We start from the raw sequence: 20,385 nt of genomic DNA, 5'->3' as shown, positions 1-20,385 counted from the left end.
TACGCTATCTTGACGTCAGTGCAGTTCAGGATCAAGTTGGGCAGAAGTGTAACTGGCTTACTTTGATCATCGGCAATCGATTGCTAGAGGCCTGGCTCTTCTCGATCGAGCCAATTTGTGTTTCTGCAGATACTTTTGAATTTTAGTGAAGTAAAGCAGCAGCAGGCCTGTGTGTGTATCTCTGTAGTTGTTTCTGAATGTCTGTGGAGTGTTTGAGGATTTTTTTTTCAGTTCTGTTATTCAACTGCATCACTTCGGTCTTCCAGTGAGTCTGTAATTGTTCAACATGGGACTCAACAGATCAAACTGAACTCTTTGTCTTTGTAGCGTTCATGTCTTTTCTGGAACATGTGTGACCTTAGACATCTACATGAGTTTAACTACTGTGCTGATTGTCTCATGCAGGTTTAAAACATTCAGAAGTGACATTTTCCCACAAATGCATTCTGGTTTTCTATAATGTTGCTTCATGTAACTGTCAAGTCGTCCCTGTGCACCAAAGTGTCGACACAAAGTGAAAGTGCATTAACAGAAAAAATTGCGAGACAAAGAGCTGAAGGTCTTTTAGAATAAAGCAAGGCTGCTGAAAATGAAAGAGAGCATTTCAAAGACAAAGGTAAAGGGAACATCAGCATTACGAGATGAAAGGAGGCCAAGGAGTGATGCAGATGTGACTTATTGAGCGCTGCTGAATCAGGCGCTCGTCTTCAGGCTGGTTGAGTTTGGTTGTTAGTTGTAGCCTCTATTGATCAAACTACTGTGTGTTGTTTTTGGGCCGGTGCCTAAATTGAATTTGCTGCTTGTTAGATCAATAGAGCTAATACTTTTAAATACAGACAGTTGTCACTGTCAGTGTTTTTTGGGGTTATTATTTTGGCCTTTTGAGCATTAGCTTCTGCCAATTCCAGTGAAATATAGGCAGCATCTATGCAGTGTAGATATTAAAGTCTCTGTAGATGGTTTTCTATTGCAATAAATGCTTTATTTGTACTAAGCAAGCACTGAAGTAGTACTCTGAAGAGTTTGGTACCATTTTGATGCAGTCAGTTTGCAGATAGAGCCTGTGGGGAACATTGTTTGTAGCAAACTGAAACAAATGAGCATCGACTTCCTGTCCATAAATGGCCCTGGACCTTGTTTTCAAACAGTTCCAGAAGCAAATTTTCTCCCTTGTGGTAAACAGAGAGATGTAGGTCAACATTTTTAGGGTGCTGAGCAATGCTTGCTTCCCCACAACAACTGTCGTGACATAAAATGTGTGAGTCACAATATGTTCTTAGGAAAATTTTGTTTGAGGGACATGTGGGACTCAACCCTCTGAACCTCAAGCAGTTTCTGGGTGGTGTTTGCTCACTGCAGGCTAATTTACACTGCAATATAAAATCCTGTACCTCTATAGAAACAGCACAACTAGGGCTAGAATTAGAGAAAACTCAGAAATGTGTTTTTGCAGTATCACAGACTATATTAATATATTAATAATGAGACCAAAACAAAAGTTGAAAAAAATCTGGAATCTACGTACACAACATTTTTCCGAAATGCCCACCGGTGTTACAACTCTGAAAGAAACCATGGAACTACATACAATAGATATTTTTCACTACTTATAGTTTTACAAACTAGCCATTTATTATTCTGCACATCAACTCTAGAAAGATATTTCACCATGCTGAATGTATCTTCCAGCAACTCACTCCTCTGTGAACTATTTTTGAGCCATGCTGCATTTATTGTAGGGATCCAGTTTGTTTTATTTTCCTCTCTTCTTGTCTCCTCTCTGCTCTGTAGAAACACTGCCTGCAGTTCAGCCAAATAATCTCAGATTTTTGTCACTAGACCGTTGGTCACTCAGGGTTTTTTTTTTTAATTTAAATTTTTTTATTTTACAGAATTTGGTGCAAAGTGTCTATTTTTTCATCCCTTGTGGTAATGACAGAGATGTAGTTCAACATAACATTTTTAGGGTGCAAGCAATGATCACAATTAACAAAATCTGGATAACGGGTCTGAAGAACTGCATTAACCTGCAGTCAGGTCAGGTGTAAACGTATAAAATCTAAAATACCTACTCTGTACTTTATTTTTGCTGAATCTTTAACATCTTCCACACAACACTCCTGCCTTTCTCTGAATTAATTGATGTCCTGCAGCACTAATTATAGCTTCTAATAGTATGAGAACAGTTTCTTACCTTTTTGCTCAGTCGTATTTTTCTAAGTAGAGGTGCATTTTGCTCATAGCTAATTATGCTCACTCTCTGAAGTCAGATTTATGGTTCTTTATTGGTGTCGTGTACGCAGAGTGAAGGATTTATGGGAACTCAACCAAATCCAAGACCGCAGAGACACACTTGGGTGCGGTTCTCCAACAAGTCAAAAGTTCATCACCCTTGAAGGGGAAAGGGTCCTTTCAGTATGATGAACGATGCGTTTAGAAGCACTTGTGACTGCAGATGCAACAAGCGGGTCAGTGTTGCTCTGCAATGCCGATGTAATGGTTTTCTCAGGTATTCTCACTCTATGTATTTTCTGCAGCAGAGAGAAAAAGCAAATACAGGGGACCCTCAGTTTGCAACGTCATTGACCTATGGCGTTTTGGCATTATGTCTGAACTCGTTACTTTTAAGTAGTGAGCAGAGCAGATGAACATGTTGTCACGCGGCGCTATAAGACGGCTTTGTTTACGTTTGCTGGTTGTGTGCCACCTTGGATTGTGCCACATTTGCTAACTTTTTTCACTTCATTATGGCTCCCAAGTGTAAGTCAGACACTTCTGATGACTGCTTCAAAGAAAAGGAAAACCATCTCCACGTGTGCTGACTTTACTGCAACGTTAAAGCTGCATCTATACAACTAAAACACTTCCTGCAGTTAGGCCGAATAATTTTAGAATTTTTGTTGTGTGACTGTTGGTCGCAGCTGACTCAATCATGGCTTCACTCTCGTGCCGACAAACAGAATTTTTCATTTTTTACAGGATCTGGTTCAGGCAAACTTTTTATTTTTAGAAATTATTTTAATGAGACGTAGAATAAAGTGATTTTGTATGGAGACTGTGGTCACTTAAGGCTTTTCAGTTGTACTAAGAAACGCAGCGGTCGGCAAGTACATGTGGCCTCAGGCCAAAATGTTTGTAAACAATCGAACGGGCCAACCTGTGGAGGGGTGCGCTCCGATTCCGCGAGCGAGGGGGGGGGGGATACCGAGAGCAGAGCTTGGGACACACATCTCAATTCTGATCACAGATGTATTAAAAATGACTCCTGAGACGCACACACGTTTTGCACACACTGTTGCTCAGTGAAATCTGGCTGGTACAACCGTATCCGACCAGTAGCGCAAACGCGGAAATGCCCGGCAGCAGCCGACCACGCGAGTTTCGTGTTGCGGTGACGGACTGGTTTGGCTCCGTGCCAAATCAAATTTTCAAAATCGTCTGGTGGGCCAGATATTTTTCCTGACGGAAAATTTGAGAATCTAGAATAATATGATATTGATCAAATATGATTTCAAGCTCAGATTTAGTTAATTTTCCTAATAGAACCACATATCTCACACGATTAGTTCAATGACCATCAAAAAGTTAAATATGTGGTGATTGTTTTCTACTTTTACAGTTTCTGGTGAATTTGTTTTAATAGATAACACAGCTTTCAGAGCCACTGGCAGGTTTGAGGTTCAGATGATGAACATGCTTACTGGCAGCACCTAAAATTATGCTGCTGTGCGATTTCCTTGCAGGAAAATTGCATTTCGGTCTGTTTTCTGCTGTCACTTCATGAAATGCAGTACGCACTTGATTGAAACCAGATAGTCAAAGGGGTGATGGATAGTCTCGTGTACATTTCTGAGCTCTCAGTGGCACAGAAGCAGCGTCCTCTTCAGTCCTGGTGAAAATGTAGGGCAGCAGGTATACGCTTCCATTAGCATCTGCAGCTAAAGACAAGTGGAGTGGAAGAGGAGGCAGTGGGATGTAAGCGTCATGCAGAGGGAATGGACTGAAGAGGGGGAACAGAGAGACACGACCGGTCCACAGACTGATCAATGTTTTATGAGGATCACTACTCTGTTTGTAGGTTAACCTTATCTTTCCTCTCCCATGTGTGGTTTAATGGTGGAGCTGTGACTCATACTGGGCTGCGTTGTCGAGATAACCTCCGGCATTGTGCGTTGTTTTTCTGTCTTCCCGATACAATTAGCTCGCAACACAATTAACCGACATTGCTTTTAATTTGGGGAGAACGGGAGCATTTAATTCATGAATTTTCAGGCCGAGCAGCGATCTTGACAGATTTGTTTACGTTGCCATGGCAGCGGCTCTGCTGTGATGTGGAGCAGACGCTGACGTGTTTACACATGCCTTCCTGCCCGAGTGTTTTTATTGTGTTGACATCAGCTCGTGCTTTATTTTCTTTGTCAGATTGTTCATATCTTTGGGAGAATCAAGATGGAGATGTGTGAGCGATGAGGGCTGCTCATGTTCTCGTCAGTCATGTGACCTTTCGCTCTTTAAAACGAGGTCACACTTCTCCTCGCTTCCCCGCTCAGCGTGTGTGAGGATTAATAGTCACAGTAGAAGTGGTTTGAAGACTCCGTGTAAACTGGGTAGTGCTCGGCTGTTACAGTGAAAATCTGAGACTGCATCATCCGTCAAAGCTGACGTTTTCCTCGGTGTCCTTGGCTGAAATGTGAAGGCCTGATGTGCTGTCAGAGTCGTGTTATCCAGCTCGTAAACAGCAGCCTCGCCACAGCTTTTTACTGAGCCGTGACCTCCGATATCTCACACTCAGACCCTGTCCGGCTTCTTCACAGGTCTTATTTGGACTAAAAAAAAGCTGTCAAATATCTTTAGAATGACTGAACTGTTTGTCAATAGATCATTTCCTGAACTAGTTCCTCGAATAGCAAATCATCAGTGCTTCCTGAGTGCAATGATGCTGGACTTGTCAAGCTTTTTGATTTCAATTCAGTTTAATTCATCCATCCATCCATTATCTATACACCGCTTAATCCTCATTAAGGTTGTGGGAGCCTGGAGCCTATCCCAGATGACATAGGGCGAAAACAGGAGACACCCTGGACTACATAAAGAGACAAACAATCACGCTCACATTCACACCTATAGACGATTTTGGAGATACCAATTAACCTCAGCATGTTTTTGGACTGTGGGAGGAAGCCGGAGTACCCAGAGAAGACCCACACATGCACAGGGAGAACATGGAAACAACATGCAGAAAGATCCGGGGAAGGCCGGCACGCAAACCAGGGATCTTCTGGCTGCAAGGCAACAGTGCTAACCACTAATCCATAGTGCAGCCTCAGTTTAATTTAGTTCAACTCAATTCAGTTCAATACAATGTTGCTTTATTAGAATGAAATTAATTTTAATTGCAGAACAGACAAAACACACCAGGCCAAAGCTGTAAATACCGGCCACGTCAAAAATCTGTATTTTTAAAAAAATAAATAAATAATGCATTCTTTTACATAGAAACATTGAAAGAAACATTATTTTTAGTAGCGATTGAAAATTTTCACTGCTATTTTACAGATTTTCCCTGTTTTGTTCAAATTATGGATAATATCTAGGACAAGTCAGACTAAAAAATATGTTTATAATATGTTTAAAACATAGGCCATTATAGTAAATGATGCCCATATCAAAAAATTGTATTTTTATCAATAGTAATTTGTTCTTGTTTGAACATAAAATTACACTTTGTTTTCTACTGTATTCAGATAAGGAAAAAAATTATTTTACAGATGTGTGCTGTTATTTGTTAAAAATTAAACCCCTTATTTTGACAAATAGTAATTTATTCATCTAGAATATATCACCATAAAATTACACAATTTTTACTTTAGTTACATCTGTTAAAAATTTATTCTACAGATATTTTCTGCTATTTGAAAGTTGTAATTATTATATTTGATGTTATTTGAAAGAAATGTATACATATTACAAATTTAAAAAATAGTAAATACATCTTGAAACTATTATTTTACAGATTTTCCGTGTTTTCTTAAATTACAAATAATATTGAGTAAAATCCCACAAAAAATGTTGAAATACAAAAAACAGGCCACAACTGTAAAGAATTTTCACATAATTTTTTTTTTTTACAATCAATACTCAGTTCGTTTACAATGTGTGACCATAAATTTACAGTTGTGCTGTGTTTAAATCAGCTAAAATTCTCTTTATTTTAGATGTATTTACCATTATTTTCACAGCACATTTTGTTTTACAGTGTAGCATTGACCATAATCATAAAAAAACCGTGGTGCTTATGTGAAAGAAATGCATTTTTTAAAAAGTAGAAACTAAAAACGTTCTTCCCCGCTCTGTTCACACCTTGGCCACTGTTATATTTCTGTAACACACACTTTCTTGTCCACAGACTCACACTTACATAAAGGAAAGTCGGTGGGTGGTCCTCTTTAACACACTTCATCTCAGCAGTTTTCGATTGGAGAACATTAATACTCGTCATGCACATAAACATGTCCAGTGTGGCTCTGCAGTCGAAGCCTCCACAAACGCTTAACCTACATCTTTTACATCTCAGCCATAACTGTTTTCCCACAGCACCAGGAGGGAAGGCTTCTTGCCGGGCTTTCAATAATAAACGATTAAGTTGAGGGTTTAACGTGCTTGTGTAGATAATGGGGTGGAAAGAAGGAGGCTTTCAAAGAACAGAAGTGCTTTTAACCCAGAAAACCACCAGCAGGAAATACAGGCTTGTTAATGGTGTGGATCTGGGCTGCCCTCCAAGTGACACGTTACATCCAGTTAACTACTTATTTCATATTAATCCAACCCAATGTACACAATTCTTTTTATACAGTTAGATGCGTCTTTATGGAATTGTTATAAAACCAACATTATTTCTATTCAAATATTGTCTTTTGAGTATAAAATAACAGTGGAAATTGATGATTATTTTGTGCTACATAAAAAAAATCAATGCGTTATCATTGATATGTATTAATTACACACATTAAGGAGCGTATCAAGTTCATAAATTCTCTGCCCAGTGCATCTTTGTTCAAATTCACAAGTCAAACCCAGTTTTAGTCGATTCTTGGGGTTGACCAGGGTCTCAGTTGTATAGCTGGGAACAGTTAGTTTCCTGATTTTTGTCACTTTCCCTTTCTTTTATTGTGTCCATGGCGCCGAACAGTTATTCTTTCCAAAAGAAAAAAACGTGCTCTTTACCTGCCTGAAACACCTTGTCCAGCCTTTTTTTGTTTTATTGTTACTTATCTACATCACCATGCACCACATTTGCCTGACAACGCTGTAGCAGCTACACTGTAAAACAAAATTAGAAATTTAACAAAACATAGAAAATCAGTAAATTAGCAATAAAACATTTCCTTTAAAATTTTCAGTTATTAATGTTATGAATGTTTTTTTCAAATGACAACAAATGTCTCTATGATAACTATATGGTGGAGATTGTATGGTCAAATATTTCTTTAAATATCAACATTTATAAAGACATAAATTTTTCTTGTACACGCTAGTTAGAGTTTAGACTTACCTTTGCAGTTACCATGTCAAATAATACTTTCCAATGATATTTTGCCAATTATTATCTGTAATTTAAAAGAAAAGAAAATCTTTTTACAGTGTAGTTTGCCAGCTGACCAATCAACTTTTGAGGGGAGGTGGCCTTAAAGAGACAGAAAGTTTAGACAGAAGCTAAAAACAGATGTTGCAAAAATGTACAGGTTAATAAAAATAAGTTCTTTTTGGAACATTAAAGTATAGGAAGACATTCTAGGAGACATTTTACACCGAATTCTAAACTGTCAAATACACGTAATAAAGGCCCTTTAAGCGAACCACTTCCAATCACAGCAATTCCAGTGATATAAAAATATAAATACATATTTACAAACCACTCCACAGGTGAACTTTCTTACCCTGGGTTCTTTAATTCTAGTGTCTACTGATGAGTTTAGCTCATAGTTTGTAGCTCCAAACACCACTTTAATACTTGATAACAATGTGCAGTGGAGCAGACAGTAATGAAACCTAACAGAAGACGGCGGATACTTCTGTACTGCGAGTGCATTCTGGTAATATGGAAGCTTCTTTCACTCATAATGCATATTTATAGATGGAAGAAAAAAGACATTAAGCTCTTATTGAAAAGAGGATGCAGCTGCGTCGCTTCACCAGACGCCGCTTTGTTGTTAACTCATATGTAGAGTGTCTCTCTGTGGCATCAATAGCTGACCATCACTCAGATCCACACAGACACAAACTCACATCCAGATGCCAACACAAACAAATAGTCTCCCAATGCCCTGCAGTGTTGCCAGTCATCCTCTTTATGTCTGACTGCTTCTCATTGAAATGGCAAGTCTATGAAAAGACGCCTCTCAGGTTTGAAAAAAAGAGACATTTGTCTCCTCGGTCTGGATGTGGATGCTGTCTGCATGCAGATGTTAGCCCCGGGGCGCTGAAACTAATACCATATGGCAGCGCCTCCTTTTGATAGTGTTGATTGCTGGACTGAAAAACGGTTTATTCTTTCGTTCTTTATCGGTGTACAAGTTCTGCTGTTCAGATAGGGAGCAACAGTTTATCTGCCTTTGCTTGTTGACTCTGGGATTCAATATTCTGTGTCTCTTTTTGTGTACTTTTTACTTCACTGTGGAGCTTCTTGCTTTTGGAGTATTTTTGCTCCTCATCTCAAACTCTGCAAATTCTTTCTGAATGAATTGCTGCATTTTTCAGAGTCTGGGCTTGGACCGGGAGGAAGGTTTCAGGGAAACAATGCTTCACTGGAGAAGTAAAGAACTTTATCTTTCACTAATGGACGCCTGCAGCTGTAGAAAGCAGTGTTAGAGATATGTAAGTTCACATTAGTTTTCAAGTAGTAAAAACTTTGGCAAAAGTAAATTCACGCCAAGTCTTATTTTAAGGGATTGTAGGATGTATGTCAAAGTTATACAGGAATAGACAGTCAAGTTATTGTCAGTCATGAGATAAGAATGTCCAGACTTCCCAGTAAAATACTTAATATGGGTTGCAAAACATCCCTTTTCTGCATCAGGGTTTTATAAACTGATACGAGGGAGCAAAGGCTGAGACATGAGGCAGCGATACTGTGTCTGGTGAGAAGGACAGGTGTATGTCAGAGTTCTAAAAACAGCCCTAAGTTATGTAAAAACAACATACAGGAAGTCCTGCTTAATATTAAATAGTTCAGACATCCAGGGGGAAAACCAAAGCAATCTGATTTCAGCTGAAATAATCTAATTATTTCATTCTTCACCTTCAATATGCAACCAGTCATGATTTTGCACAGTTCAACTGTTTGTTTAGTGCTGTTTTTTATTTATTTGATGACGTGATCTGTAGGATTCCTCCGAAAAGCATATCATGTGTCAAAATAACTCTCTGACATGTTAATTCACTCTGGGCTCATGTCATACTGCAATATAAAGTTCTGTAACTGTATGGAAACAACACTACCATGGTTGGAAGTAGAAAGAACTCAAAAATGTTGTCTGTGCAACTGAACACTAGCCTAGCCGCGCTAGACCCATGTTCTGAAGGCACAAGGGTCTAGGACCGCTCGACAGGGAGGGAAGTGGGCTAAAAGGTTGTCTTTCAAATCACTCTGCAGCAATTGGGTAGGTATACAACCAATCAGTGCAACGAATAGGCTGACATAGTTCCTAGAGCGCCAGCAGATTGTGGCTAAGTCCCATTAGCTTCCCAACCAGCGGAGCCAACTGGTATATTAAGGATTTGCCATATCCCGTCGGCATAAGTCCAAATACGTCTTTCTTCTCAATGAAACACTTCAGTGCCGTCCTTTGTTTATCTTTCAAGTTGAATTTTAGCTTCAAATCTTTAAGGGCTGTGGCCAAAGCAGAGTCGAAAGATAACGGTTTATTGTGAACCGGTTGTTTCTGTCAGAATCGTCACGCCTCTGTCGTCACTTAGTTACGCCCGCCTTCTGACTCTACACTTCATGGTGATTGGTCCGGCCAGTTTTAGGAGAATCCAGCCTCGAGCCTTATGGAAGGTAACTAGACCCACCCTGGCAGAGAATTAAATTCGTTGCCGTGGGCTGTCTAGCGTGGCTAGGCTAACTGAACACAGTTCTAAAGCCAGAAATCTTAAAAAGACAAAAATGAAAGTTGAATTTCTTGAATTACTTATTTTGAAAATAAAAAGTATAACATTTTCCATACAGGTGTTGTTAATATTCTCCAAACTATGTTATATTTTACTACTCACTTAGACTTATAATGTGCCTCCTACCTATTGTGCTATTCTGCTACTCTATATACACTGAATGTAAGAATTTTTATGACTTGTCTGGTGTTTGCAGCTGAGTTATTAACGACTTGCATTGAGGAGCACAGATTTTTTTTTATTTACAGGATCTTGTTTGAGTAAACAACATATTTTGGGCAAATTATTAATGGCACATGTAGCTGAAAGTGATTTTGATGACATTGCTCAATTTTAAGCATAAATTTACCATTTTTTTCCCCAGCAGAAAATCTGATTTTACGTGATAAGTTTCAGGAATGCTGGGATGTTACAAATCCAACAATTTTTGTGTTTTTACCGTTCCTGGCTCGGATAAATTGTATAACTTTGGTGATTTTTTTAGAATTATTTAATGGTGAGTTTGGGCTGTAATAAAATGGTGTGTGATTGTAGTGAAACAGTTTGGTGGTTGGATATTTCAGAGTGAAAGTGCTACTACTCTCCTGGACGGTATTTTAGGCTCTATACTAACTGGAAGCAGACTCAGGATACACTGGGGGGATAACATATCCCATCTAGACTGGAAACGCCTGAGGAGGAAATGGAGGCTGCGGCTGGGAAAAAAGGAGCTGCTAAGTGGTGGAAAATGGACGGATTAGTCAGTCAGTTCACAATTAACAAAATCCTCGTCTAACTCCCTCCTTTCAAACTGGTTCATGCACTGGTTGGTTATTTATAACACTAAAATCCTGTATTTCCCAGTGAGATTCCATCTTAGATCCACATAAAAGTCATTGAATAGAAGAGACACTATCGGAGAGCTAGTTTTAGGTCACCCCTTTGCTTTAATGGGCTTTTAACACACAGCTGCGCACACACACATAGTCACACATGTCACACACTTTTTCTCAGACTGCGACACACACTCCTCTGTCCTCAGGACTGCAAAGATCTCATTTAGATAACTCTCCTGATCTCCCACTACCTCCCAGAGTCACCCTTCGCTGCCATATTCATCCATTATGTTACCACACGAGCCGATAACTTTAGCCGATTCTTCCCCTCGATAGCGAAAGATCGGTGACGGACTCAAAGACAGCGAGTGAGCTGGGTATCAGCAGTGATTTCGCAGCTTAAGAATAACAGCCTGTACTTAAAATGCTTTGCAGGAATTATCATTCATCTTGCTAACGAGCGCTGGTCTGGTGACAGTTATGATGTAGGCTCCCATTAGCCGCGTGGAGGCCGCTGCACCGACGCTCTTAAAGTGTGGGGTACTTAGCATAGCCCAAATCAGCTCCAACTGCCATAATTCTAGCTGTCGCTTTCTCTATTTAGTCTGCAGCTCCCCACCTCCAGAGTGCTGATGTTACTCCTCTGCATGTGTGTTTGTGTTTGGCAGCGAGTTAGAGAGAGACCCTCGAAGGTGGCGTGCATATTTAAATCCAGTAACACTTGTGGACGGGCGTGTCTCAGTATTTTAACCATCAAACCTCCTCTACTCTCAAGCAGCTTTGTGGAAAAAAGGCCTGGAAACTTCACAGGATGTCGACAGAGCATAGAACATGAGTCAGTCCTTTTACTAACAATGTCTTGTACCTCGTGTTTCACAAATCTGGCCACTAGAAGCTGAATATTTATGCAGTGAATGCAGTTTCTTTGGAAATATCATGAAGCGAGGCTGTTTCTTATCAAAATTAGAAAACGTGTAAACTGTTTTCTGGCAATGTAAAATGTTCTAATGGAACATCACTCAATAAAGAGCATGATTCATGTTTTCACGGGTATATTTAGTGTTGCTGCAGTGTCTCGGTTGGCGTCGATATGCTCTCATTCGACCAAACGCCCATTGGTCAGTCATTCTTTTGTTCTTCTTTTATGAGGAGAAAAGCAAAATATCAACATCCTGCCAGGATTAATCCATTGTTGTTGGAAGCAGGGGGAACAAACCGCCTGTAAACACCCCTGCTTCCGCTCCGCTCATCAACTAGTTCCACATGATGATGAACCGCCATAGACTGAGGATGTCGTAAACCGAGGACCCCCTGCACTGCTAGATCTGACTCCTTTAACATTTACTGATCTTTTACTTGTACTTGACTCCAAACTAATGGACACCTTGTCAAAGATGTTGGTGGTTTGGCTTCGTTTTGCTAAAACAAATGGTTAAGCGTTCGAGTGTAAACTTTGCAAACAGCAGTTTTTATATCAAAGCTCAACAACCAACAGGACAGATCATGTAAAAAAATGGTCAGTAGTATACTTTCCAGGTCAATTAGGTCTGTGTGAGACTCCACCACAGCCCAAACTAAATAGATACAACCTACTGCACATGAATGAAATGACTTCAGTGTGCAAAAAAGTAGTATAATAGCACCATTTGGTACCAAAAAGAAAGTTCTGTGGGGTATTTTTGCTGAATTTTGATATTTTGTCTTACCTGGAAAGACATTTTCTTGATTAGAATCTCCAGACATTTCACTCCCACAGCCATGAAATTTGGTAAAGACCCACATTAAACAGTTTCCAGATGATCCAAATTATCAAATGGCTTCAACAGAGGGCAAATTTTTAATGTACAACCCCCTGAAAATGGGAACAAGTGCAACATTTTGAAACGAGGACGTAGGGAGGCCCCACAAATGTCATTATTCTGAATCACAATCAATTTTAGTGCCAAGTAGGTGTTCACATACTAGAAATTTGATGTGCTCATTTGATGCCTTACAGTTAGCATTGACAAGTAGAGAATTTTTAAAGGAAGGTAAGTGTTACAGGTTAAATAAACAGCAACTACAGTCAATCAAAAGAGTTTTAAGTAGTGAAAAGTAGTACAAAATGATAGAAAATACAAGTTTAGTGAAGTTCACGGGACTCGGCTCCTCTTAATACAACATGAGCTAACCTGAAATCATGATTTGTGAAGCTATAGGAGGTGCTGTATGCTATTATTGCCTGCATTTTTTTCAAAAATAAGTTTTATGTGCTAAAAAGTGAAAGAAATATTCACTGTGTGCAGGAACGTACAAATTCTTCACTTGAAAATGTGCAAATTTACATAACATATGGTGTAAACAGGCACTTTTACAGTATAGTTTTGCTCACTAACCCTCCCTGTGAGGACACTACAGTGTGAACTTGACAGCCTGTTTCTGAGGCTGTTTGCCCTCAGCTCCGGTGCTGTCCGTGGCTGCCACCGTCGAACGTCCCCTCAGCGCCGGCAAACGGCCAAACTCTGTCACCGCCGTCGACCAAACCAGCTGTTTCTTTCTCTTTCTTCCATCTTCTCGTCTCTGTGAAGGAGGCGGCGATAGGACGCCCGGTGCTGCAGCTCTTGACACCGGTGATACCCACACATTGTTGCGAGTCTGTGTTTGTGTGCAGGTGTGTGTCTGACAGAGCAGCATCCTGTGGATCATGGGAGCACAGAGGACACCTACACTTCTGTTTTTTATTTTATTTAGTTGTTCTGTTGACAGACACATTAGCAGCAGGAGGACGGTGAAAGTCAGTGGGTGCACAGTTTGGGACGCGGTCGGTCAAACCCAGTTAGTCAAACAATAAAAGTGAATCAGGACGGGTCCAGGCTTAAGCTGTCTGGCCGTGCCTCGGCTCGGGCTGCTGGCGTCGGCATTTTTTCGTGTCCTGTGCGTCTCACATTGGGAGTTATCAGAGCATGCAGGCAGGGTAGCAGTAGTAGTAGCAGCTCGCAGGGGACTGCAGAGGGTCCTGGATCTGACCTGATTTGTCAATTCGATGACTTCACACAAGTGTCGCCCCTCCAGGGAATCGTCGGCTCCCCATCCGAGCAGCGGGACTCGCCGTTTCATGTTTTGTTGGAGGAAAATTGAGGCGCGTAATGGATTTATCAGGAGTGCAATTTGACATCAAAGCGCAACATCTGAGGAGGCTCTAATTATCCGGGACTGTCTCACTATGGCTCATCCAGAGCACTTTGATTGGCTGAAAGAAACCGTCAGTTTGTTTCCAGGTAAGAGCAGCGAGTCAGTCACGCTGTACTGTAAAAACACGGAATCTGTGAAAAAAAAATGGCAATCAGGGTGCAGGAAAAAATACAGTAAGAACAGGGGAATACTGGAACACTGTGTGGGGAAAAAAACACCAATATCTGTGAAATAATATTTTTAGCAGATTTACAGTAAAGTAGTGTCATTTTATGGTCACACATTGTAAAGGAACAAATTACTATTGCGTAGATTGCTGGTGTGGACATTATTTACAGTTTTTCTTTGATTTTACTTGATATTAAAAATACATAAAATAACAGTTCAAAAAGTTATTTTGTATTGTTTCATCATGAATATGTATGATTTTTCTTTTAAATGGTGGCAAATAACTGTAAAATAACATTTCTGCAGATTTAAATAGTGTAACTTTTGGCCTTTTTTGATGGTCAACATTCAAATAATATTTTTTGGCTAATTTAAATACAGTAAAACTGTCGTTTTCAGGCCACACACCGTAAACTACCATATTGCTTTTTGTAAAGTTGTAGGATTTTGATGTGGAAATTATTTTGACCTGTTTTTGTGAACAAGTAAATTAATACTTCATTTTGCAACTTTACTTGACATTATTTGTAAAAGCAGCAGTTCAAAAATTACTTACTTAATCACTCACATGTTTATTTTTTCAATAAAATAGCATCAAATAAACAAAATAATTAAAACAAACAATATTTTTTTGCTGATTTAAATACAGTGAAATAGTGTGACTTACAGTTTAACATACATTTTTGGATGTGGACATTATTTTTACTTTTGCCCAGATTTTTGACTTTTCTGTGACTTTACTACGTATTATCTGTAATTTAATAAAACAGAAAAGTCTGGAAAACAATAGTATGATATATTATTTTAGTGATATCCTGTCATTTTGGATTAATAAGTGATTGTTTCTATAATAAATAATTCTAGAATTTGTAAAGACATGATATAGAGACATAATGAACATAAAAACATTAGTTTTTTGCTTTTAATAAAAATGTGTGCAAGATAAATCTCATGGACTTCAAAAGTCCCTCAGTTATATATTGGCCCAATTACTGTAAAAATATTTCACTTTTTTCAGAGTAATTGTTTGTGTTCGAGTTGAAATAAAGATTTAAGATCATAAATTCATTGGGTCACCTCAAGCTTAACATGCTCAAGCTTCCTCATCATTCTGAGGTTTTAGTTTAAACGAGGAACGTTAAGAACTTTCCCAGTGTGTCGTAAAAACAGTGCAAATGATAAAGAAGCCTCTTTGTTGTTTACTGCTCTGGAAGGTGAAATGCATGGGTGTAATCACTTTTTGAGCCAATTAAACCATCTGAAGGAACAGGGCCTGCAGAGAACAAGTGAATGCAAATGGGAGAGAGTTGAATAGCTGACGACGGACTGGAAAACAAGAGAAGACGAGAACGCAGAGACAAATTCAGTCTCACTTTGTGTAGATTCTGTCAGTCAGTGCAGAAATCCAGAAATGACGCAGCAAGCTCTGGCTTCTGAAACATTTGACCTTTTAATTAAATTAGGAATTCCTCCTATTCCCCGTAGCAGCAAATGAATTTGAGCGCATCGCCCCTCCCTCCACTTGTTTATCAGAAGGAACGTGTCCTTTTCATGTTGCTTTTTAAATTATGTATGAAAACGTATTTGCATATTTGTGCTTGAGTGAACGAGCCGCATCTCGATCCCAAACTCTGCTGCTAAACTACAATCTGAGGAAATTAATGTGGATTCGCCGCGCTGCCACGGAGCGTTAGCATGCACTCGGCAGCTAAAAATAGAGTATTTTAAAGACAACACAAATACAAACACGTGTGCAGAGGCCTGATTTTCCTGCAGAATGTGCGTTGAGGTGTTGAAGGGGAAATGCCTGTGGAGGCTCAGATGGTGACAGATGGTTTGGAGACAAATCAGCCTGGGAGTCAGGATCTCTGCCCTGGACCAGCAGCTCCTTTAAGTACGTTTGTGTCATTGTGTCGGTATATAGAGTGTGTCTGTGTGTGTCTCCTATAAGCCCCTTTGTGTGTATTTCCAGGTTAAGCTTTAGCATGCGTGGCGGAGCATCTCTGTGTTCTGTGTGATGGTAAATGTTACGTAACACCTCTGCAAGCCGCACACTGGATGTGACAGCAACGTCAAAATATTGTGCTTTCACGTACTTAAAGGTTGTGTATTCATGCGGCACAGCAGTATGCATTTTTAGTTATTCAAGCTTCATTTAGCTCCAGCGCGTTTACAGCTGTGATTTGTGGCTAAATACATACAACACGCTCACAGATACAGTATTTTCCTCTTGTCAAACCACGATGACGGCACTTTCACAGCCTAAATGAGACTCATTTCCTGCAATAAAGTCTCTCTCAGTGACAGAATTTCATCTCAAATCATGAAATGTTTTGACCAATTCCACCAGTTTGGAAGGTTTAGCATTAAATAGAGATATATGTAAAGTAATCTGTGAAATTTTCAGATCACTTTTGACCCATGTTCCGCATCAAAAGTTTAATATGTTCTCAAAAATGTGACTTTTCAACTCACCCATAATCAGACATTCTTTGATGTCCTTGTCCAATATTGCAGGTTTTGAATGAATGACATAATGAGAAATAACGGTGAAAAATCCAGGCTTCTGTCTTTAATAGTTCTTGAGATATTTTTAATCAAACCGCCTCAAATTTCAATTTGTGAGAAAATGTGCTTTTTTCTCTGAGAATATCTGCTATGTCAAGCTAAAGTTTCTCAGATACCTTTTTAAATTTCAATAAATCATGATTCTAAAATGTCAAGCAGAAGAATGCTGATGATGTGAGATGAAATGAGTCAGTGGTCTTGTAGCTTCTACCTTAAAGTTTGTACGTACACCTCAATATGAACTTTATTTTACTGTTTTGAGCTGCAACAATTCTGACCCACTGAACCACAATCAATTTTGGGGCATTTTTGCATCATGCTGCATGTTTTTCATTCTGCTCTCCACATTCATTGTAGAAAGATGCTTCACTGTGCTGGATGTATCTTCCAACAACTTACTCCTTTGTTTAGCGTTTTTGAGCCATGCTGCGTTTATTTTATGGATCCAGTGGGTTTTGTTTCCCTCTCTGCTCTGTGGAAACACTGCCTGCAGTTTAATGAAAAATCCCTGAATTTTTGTAATTTTTTGGCTGTTGGTCACAAACTGAGGAAATGAAAATTTTAATTGTAACTTTTTTTATTTAAACTTTGGGAAGCGATTTGTGTTGGAGCATGTAGAATAAAGTGATTCTGATTAAATAGCATCATTTTAAACTCAGGATTGATTGTTTTTTTCTGAAGGAACTAATTTTGATTTGTTCAACGACCACTTAAATTGCATGTGAAACTTACAAATTCAATAATTCTTTTAGTTGATATAGTTCCGGACTTTTAAAACAAATGCTGTAATTTTGTCTCCTTTTAATTGCCTTTGAAACCTGCCAGCAGATTATGGTGTTTGAGTAGTTGTCATCTATGAAGTCTACAAGCTGTTGTGATCACCATTTGAGTAATTTTTTAAGAAAAACAGTCGAAACTCTATAATTCCAGATTTGTAAATCTGATTGTTTTTTGGTTTCTTTCTCCTTTTTGACTGTAAACTGAGTATCTTTGGATTTGGGGAAAAACAAGGCATTTGTCATCTTGTTCTTTGGGAAACAGACATTTTTGATCATTTTCTGACATTTATGGACCAAAAAATTTAATCTTTTTTCAAGAAAATGATGCTAATTGTTAGTTGCAGTGTTATTACTGTGATCTGATCAGTTTAGCCATGTAGAAGCTGAAATGTTAGTTTGTAAACTGATGTTGTTGCTGCTTTGTGTTTTGTAGTGAAGAAATTATAATACGGTCTTCATTAGTGTCTCAGGAAAACTGCTCCTTGACTGATCGCAGCTCCAGTTTTCCTCTCTTTGATATATTACCTGGTGCCGTTACTCATCGCAGTGACACTGTTGCTCTCTGGTAGAATAACCTTGCAGGCATTAGGCTGAAACTTCACAAAGTGCTTTACAATCTGCCCATAAATTACAGCCTGAGAGGTGCTTGTGTGAGGTTGTGCAGTAAGTAGCTGCATGGAGGTGATTCCTCCACACTTACCTGCTGGTGTTAGCGAGAAGCTGCTAAAAGCTGTGCAGGTCTGGACTGAGTGAGCTCATAAACACGTGTCTCCATCTGGTTTCTTACATGCGTTGCTGTGTGTGTGTTTGTGTCGTCATGTCTCCTCACGGTTGAGCTCGGACTAGACGTCTTAAGCCTCGGTAGCCTTCAATAATCTCGTTCCCAAGAAGCACCATGTAGGTCAGGGGTTTCCATCCTCACTGCAGCTGCTCAGAGACCACAGGTTCGAGGAAGAAGGTGTTACAAAAACATTTCATCTTTCATTAAATGAAAAAAAATCATTTGAAAAACATTCATCTTATTGAGATAAAGCCATTTGATTGCATTAGTGTCTGACTGATCACTCAGAATTCACAGCAGCAAAACAAAGCCTAAAAATAAAAGTCCTTCATCATTTCTGAAAACATCTACAGACGTGTCATAAAATCTGTCATTTTGTAGGTCGTAATGTGTTTTTTTTTTCCCCACAATGTTTGACTGTAAAGTAATAGACATTTTTTAGTCAGCCAAAAAGAATGGTTGTTGCTAGAGGTACGGACCCGTATCCGTAGCCTGTGGACTACGGATACGGCACTTGCCATTTGCCAATCAGATACGCGAGATCTGGTCACGTGACTCCCGGTAGACGCTAACAGTACGGACCCGTAGCATCGGTACTGCAGGTACAGAGCCTAAACCTGACCCTAACACTAACCCTAACCTTAACCTTTGCTTACCTTTCAACAGTTTGCAGTGGTTAGCAGCTTCTTGACTCGCGAGACTCGCGTACGGGTCCGTATCTGTCTGGCAAATGGAAAGTGCCGTATCCGTAGTCCACAGGCTACGGGTACGGGTCCGTATCTGTAGACACTACCAAAAAGAATTGTGTATTATAGAGATTGAAAAATTAAATGTAGCAAAAGCTCACCTCTCATTTCTAGTAGATGCTGACTGTTGCAAAAGCTAGCTGTGACGTCTGTCTGTCCGTCTGTCTGTCTGTCCGTCTGTCTGTCTGTCTGCCTGTCTGTCTGTAACATTACTCAAAAATGAATTAACGGATTTGGATGAAATTTTCAATGATTAACAGAAACGACACAAGGACCACCTGATAAGATTTTGGCAGTGATGCGGTTTAGTCTGGATCCGCAGATTTTTTTTTTTTTAAAGATTTCAGCCATTTGAAATGATCTGACTGAGCAGTCTTGGTGGAGTACTGCGCTCTCTGAGTGCTTTTCTTGTTTGTACTGTATCAACTTCATAAATTTTAGTACGATGAAAGCAGGAATCTAAATTTGTTGACTTGACGTTACAAAACGTCACGTTTGCTTTAAAAGTGAGTTTGTGTCACGCTAACATGAGCTTTCCATGTCAGACAGTTCTGAACATTTCTGTGCACTTTAAAGGCAGTTTTTAGCAGATTTTTTGAGCAGTTTACAGTTATTTTACATGTTTACAAAAATAAAATTTTATACTGTTTTGTGACAGTACAGAAAATAAGTATTAAAATCACATCAACGATAATATTGCACATTAATTATATTCTATAAATCATTGTTTAACAGATACATTTTTTACAGTATGTATGAAGGATTGAGAAATGCGAATTATTTTTTACAGAGACAATTTTACATATTTTCTGTTTTTCCCTGTTTAAACTAATGACGACTAAAGACAAACAGACAAACAAACAGAAACACTGTAGATGATGTTTACATCAAAAATCTGTATTTTTACAAAAAGTAATTTTCTTTCTTTCGGTAAAATTTACACCAGAAACTCAAAAAAAGAATTCTGAATTTTACAGATATGTGCTGTTATTTGAAATAAAATATGATACACATTTTTCTAAACAGATATTTTTGCAGCAGTTATTTTACAGACGTTCCCAATTTTGTTACATTACAGATTATATCACATAGAAACATAGTAATTTACAAACTAACTTTAAAAAACTCACTAAAACTGTTCTTTTACAATCAGTGACCCCAAAAATGACAGTTTTAATGCATTCGAA

At 39.0% G+C, this 20,385-nt stretch overlaps 1 protein-coding gene across 6 annotated transcripts in view; it reads left to right on the top strand.

Moving 5' to 3' along the window:
* The window catches only part of pak5 (p21 protein (Cdc42/Rac)-activated kinase 5), a 100,990-nt gene that overhangs the window by 20,281 nt on the left and 60,324 nt on the right, over nucleotides 1-20,385 (top strand). For 2 of the 6 annotated variants that reach the window (XM_022194419.2, XM_022194418.2), the window contains exon 1: nucleotides 13,548-14,242. The exons of 1 other annotated variant lie outside the window; for it this stretch is intronic. In XM_022194419.2, coding sequence (XP_022050111.1) covers nucleotides 14,188-14,242 — 55 coding nt within the window. In that variant the 5' untranslated portion in view covers nucleotides 13,548-14,187. Of the gene's footprint in view, nucleotides 1-13,542; nucleotides 14,243-20,385 lie in introns of those variants that run through there. 3 more of the 6 variants (XM_022194416.2, XM_022194415.2, XM_022194420.2) reach the window with 3 other exon arrangements.

The sequence above is a fragment of the Acanthochromis polyacanthus genome, chromosome 16 (genome assembly GCF_021347895.1).
Source record: "Acanthochromis polyacanthus isolate Apoly-LR-REF ecotype Palm Island chromosome 16, KAUST_Apoly_ChrSc, whole genome shotgun sequence".
NCBI lineage: Eukaryota > Metazoa > Chordata > Actinopteri > Pomacentridae > Acanthochromis > Acanthochromis polyacanthus.
The sequence above is the reverse complement of the archived record's forward strand: the minus strand, read 5'-3'. Positions and strand labels throughout refer to the sequence as shown.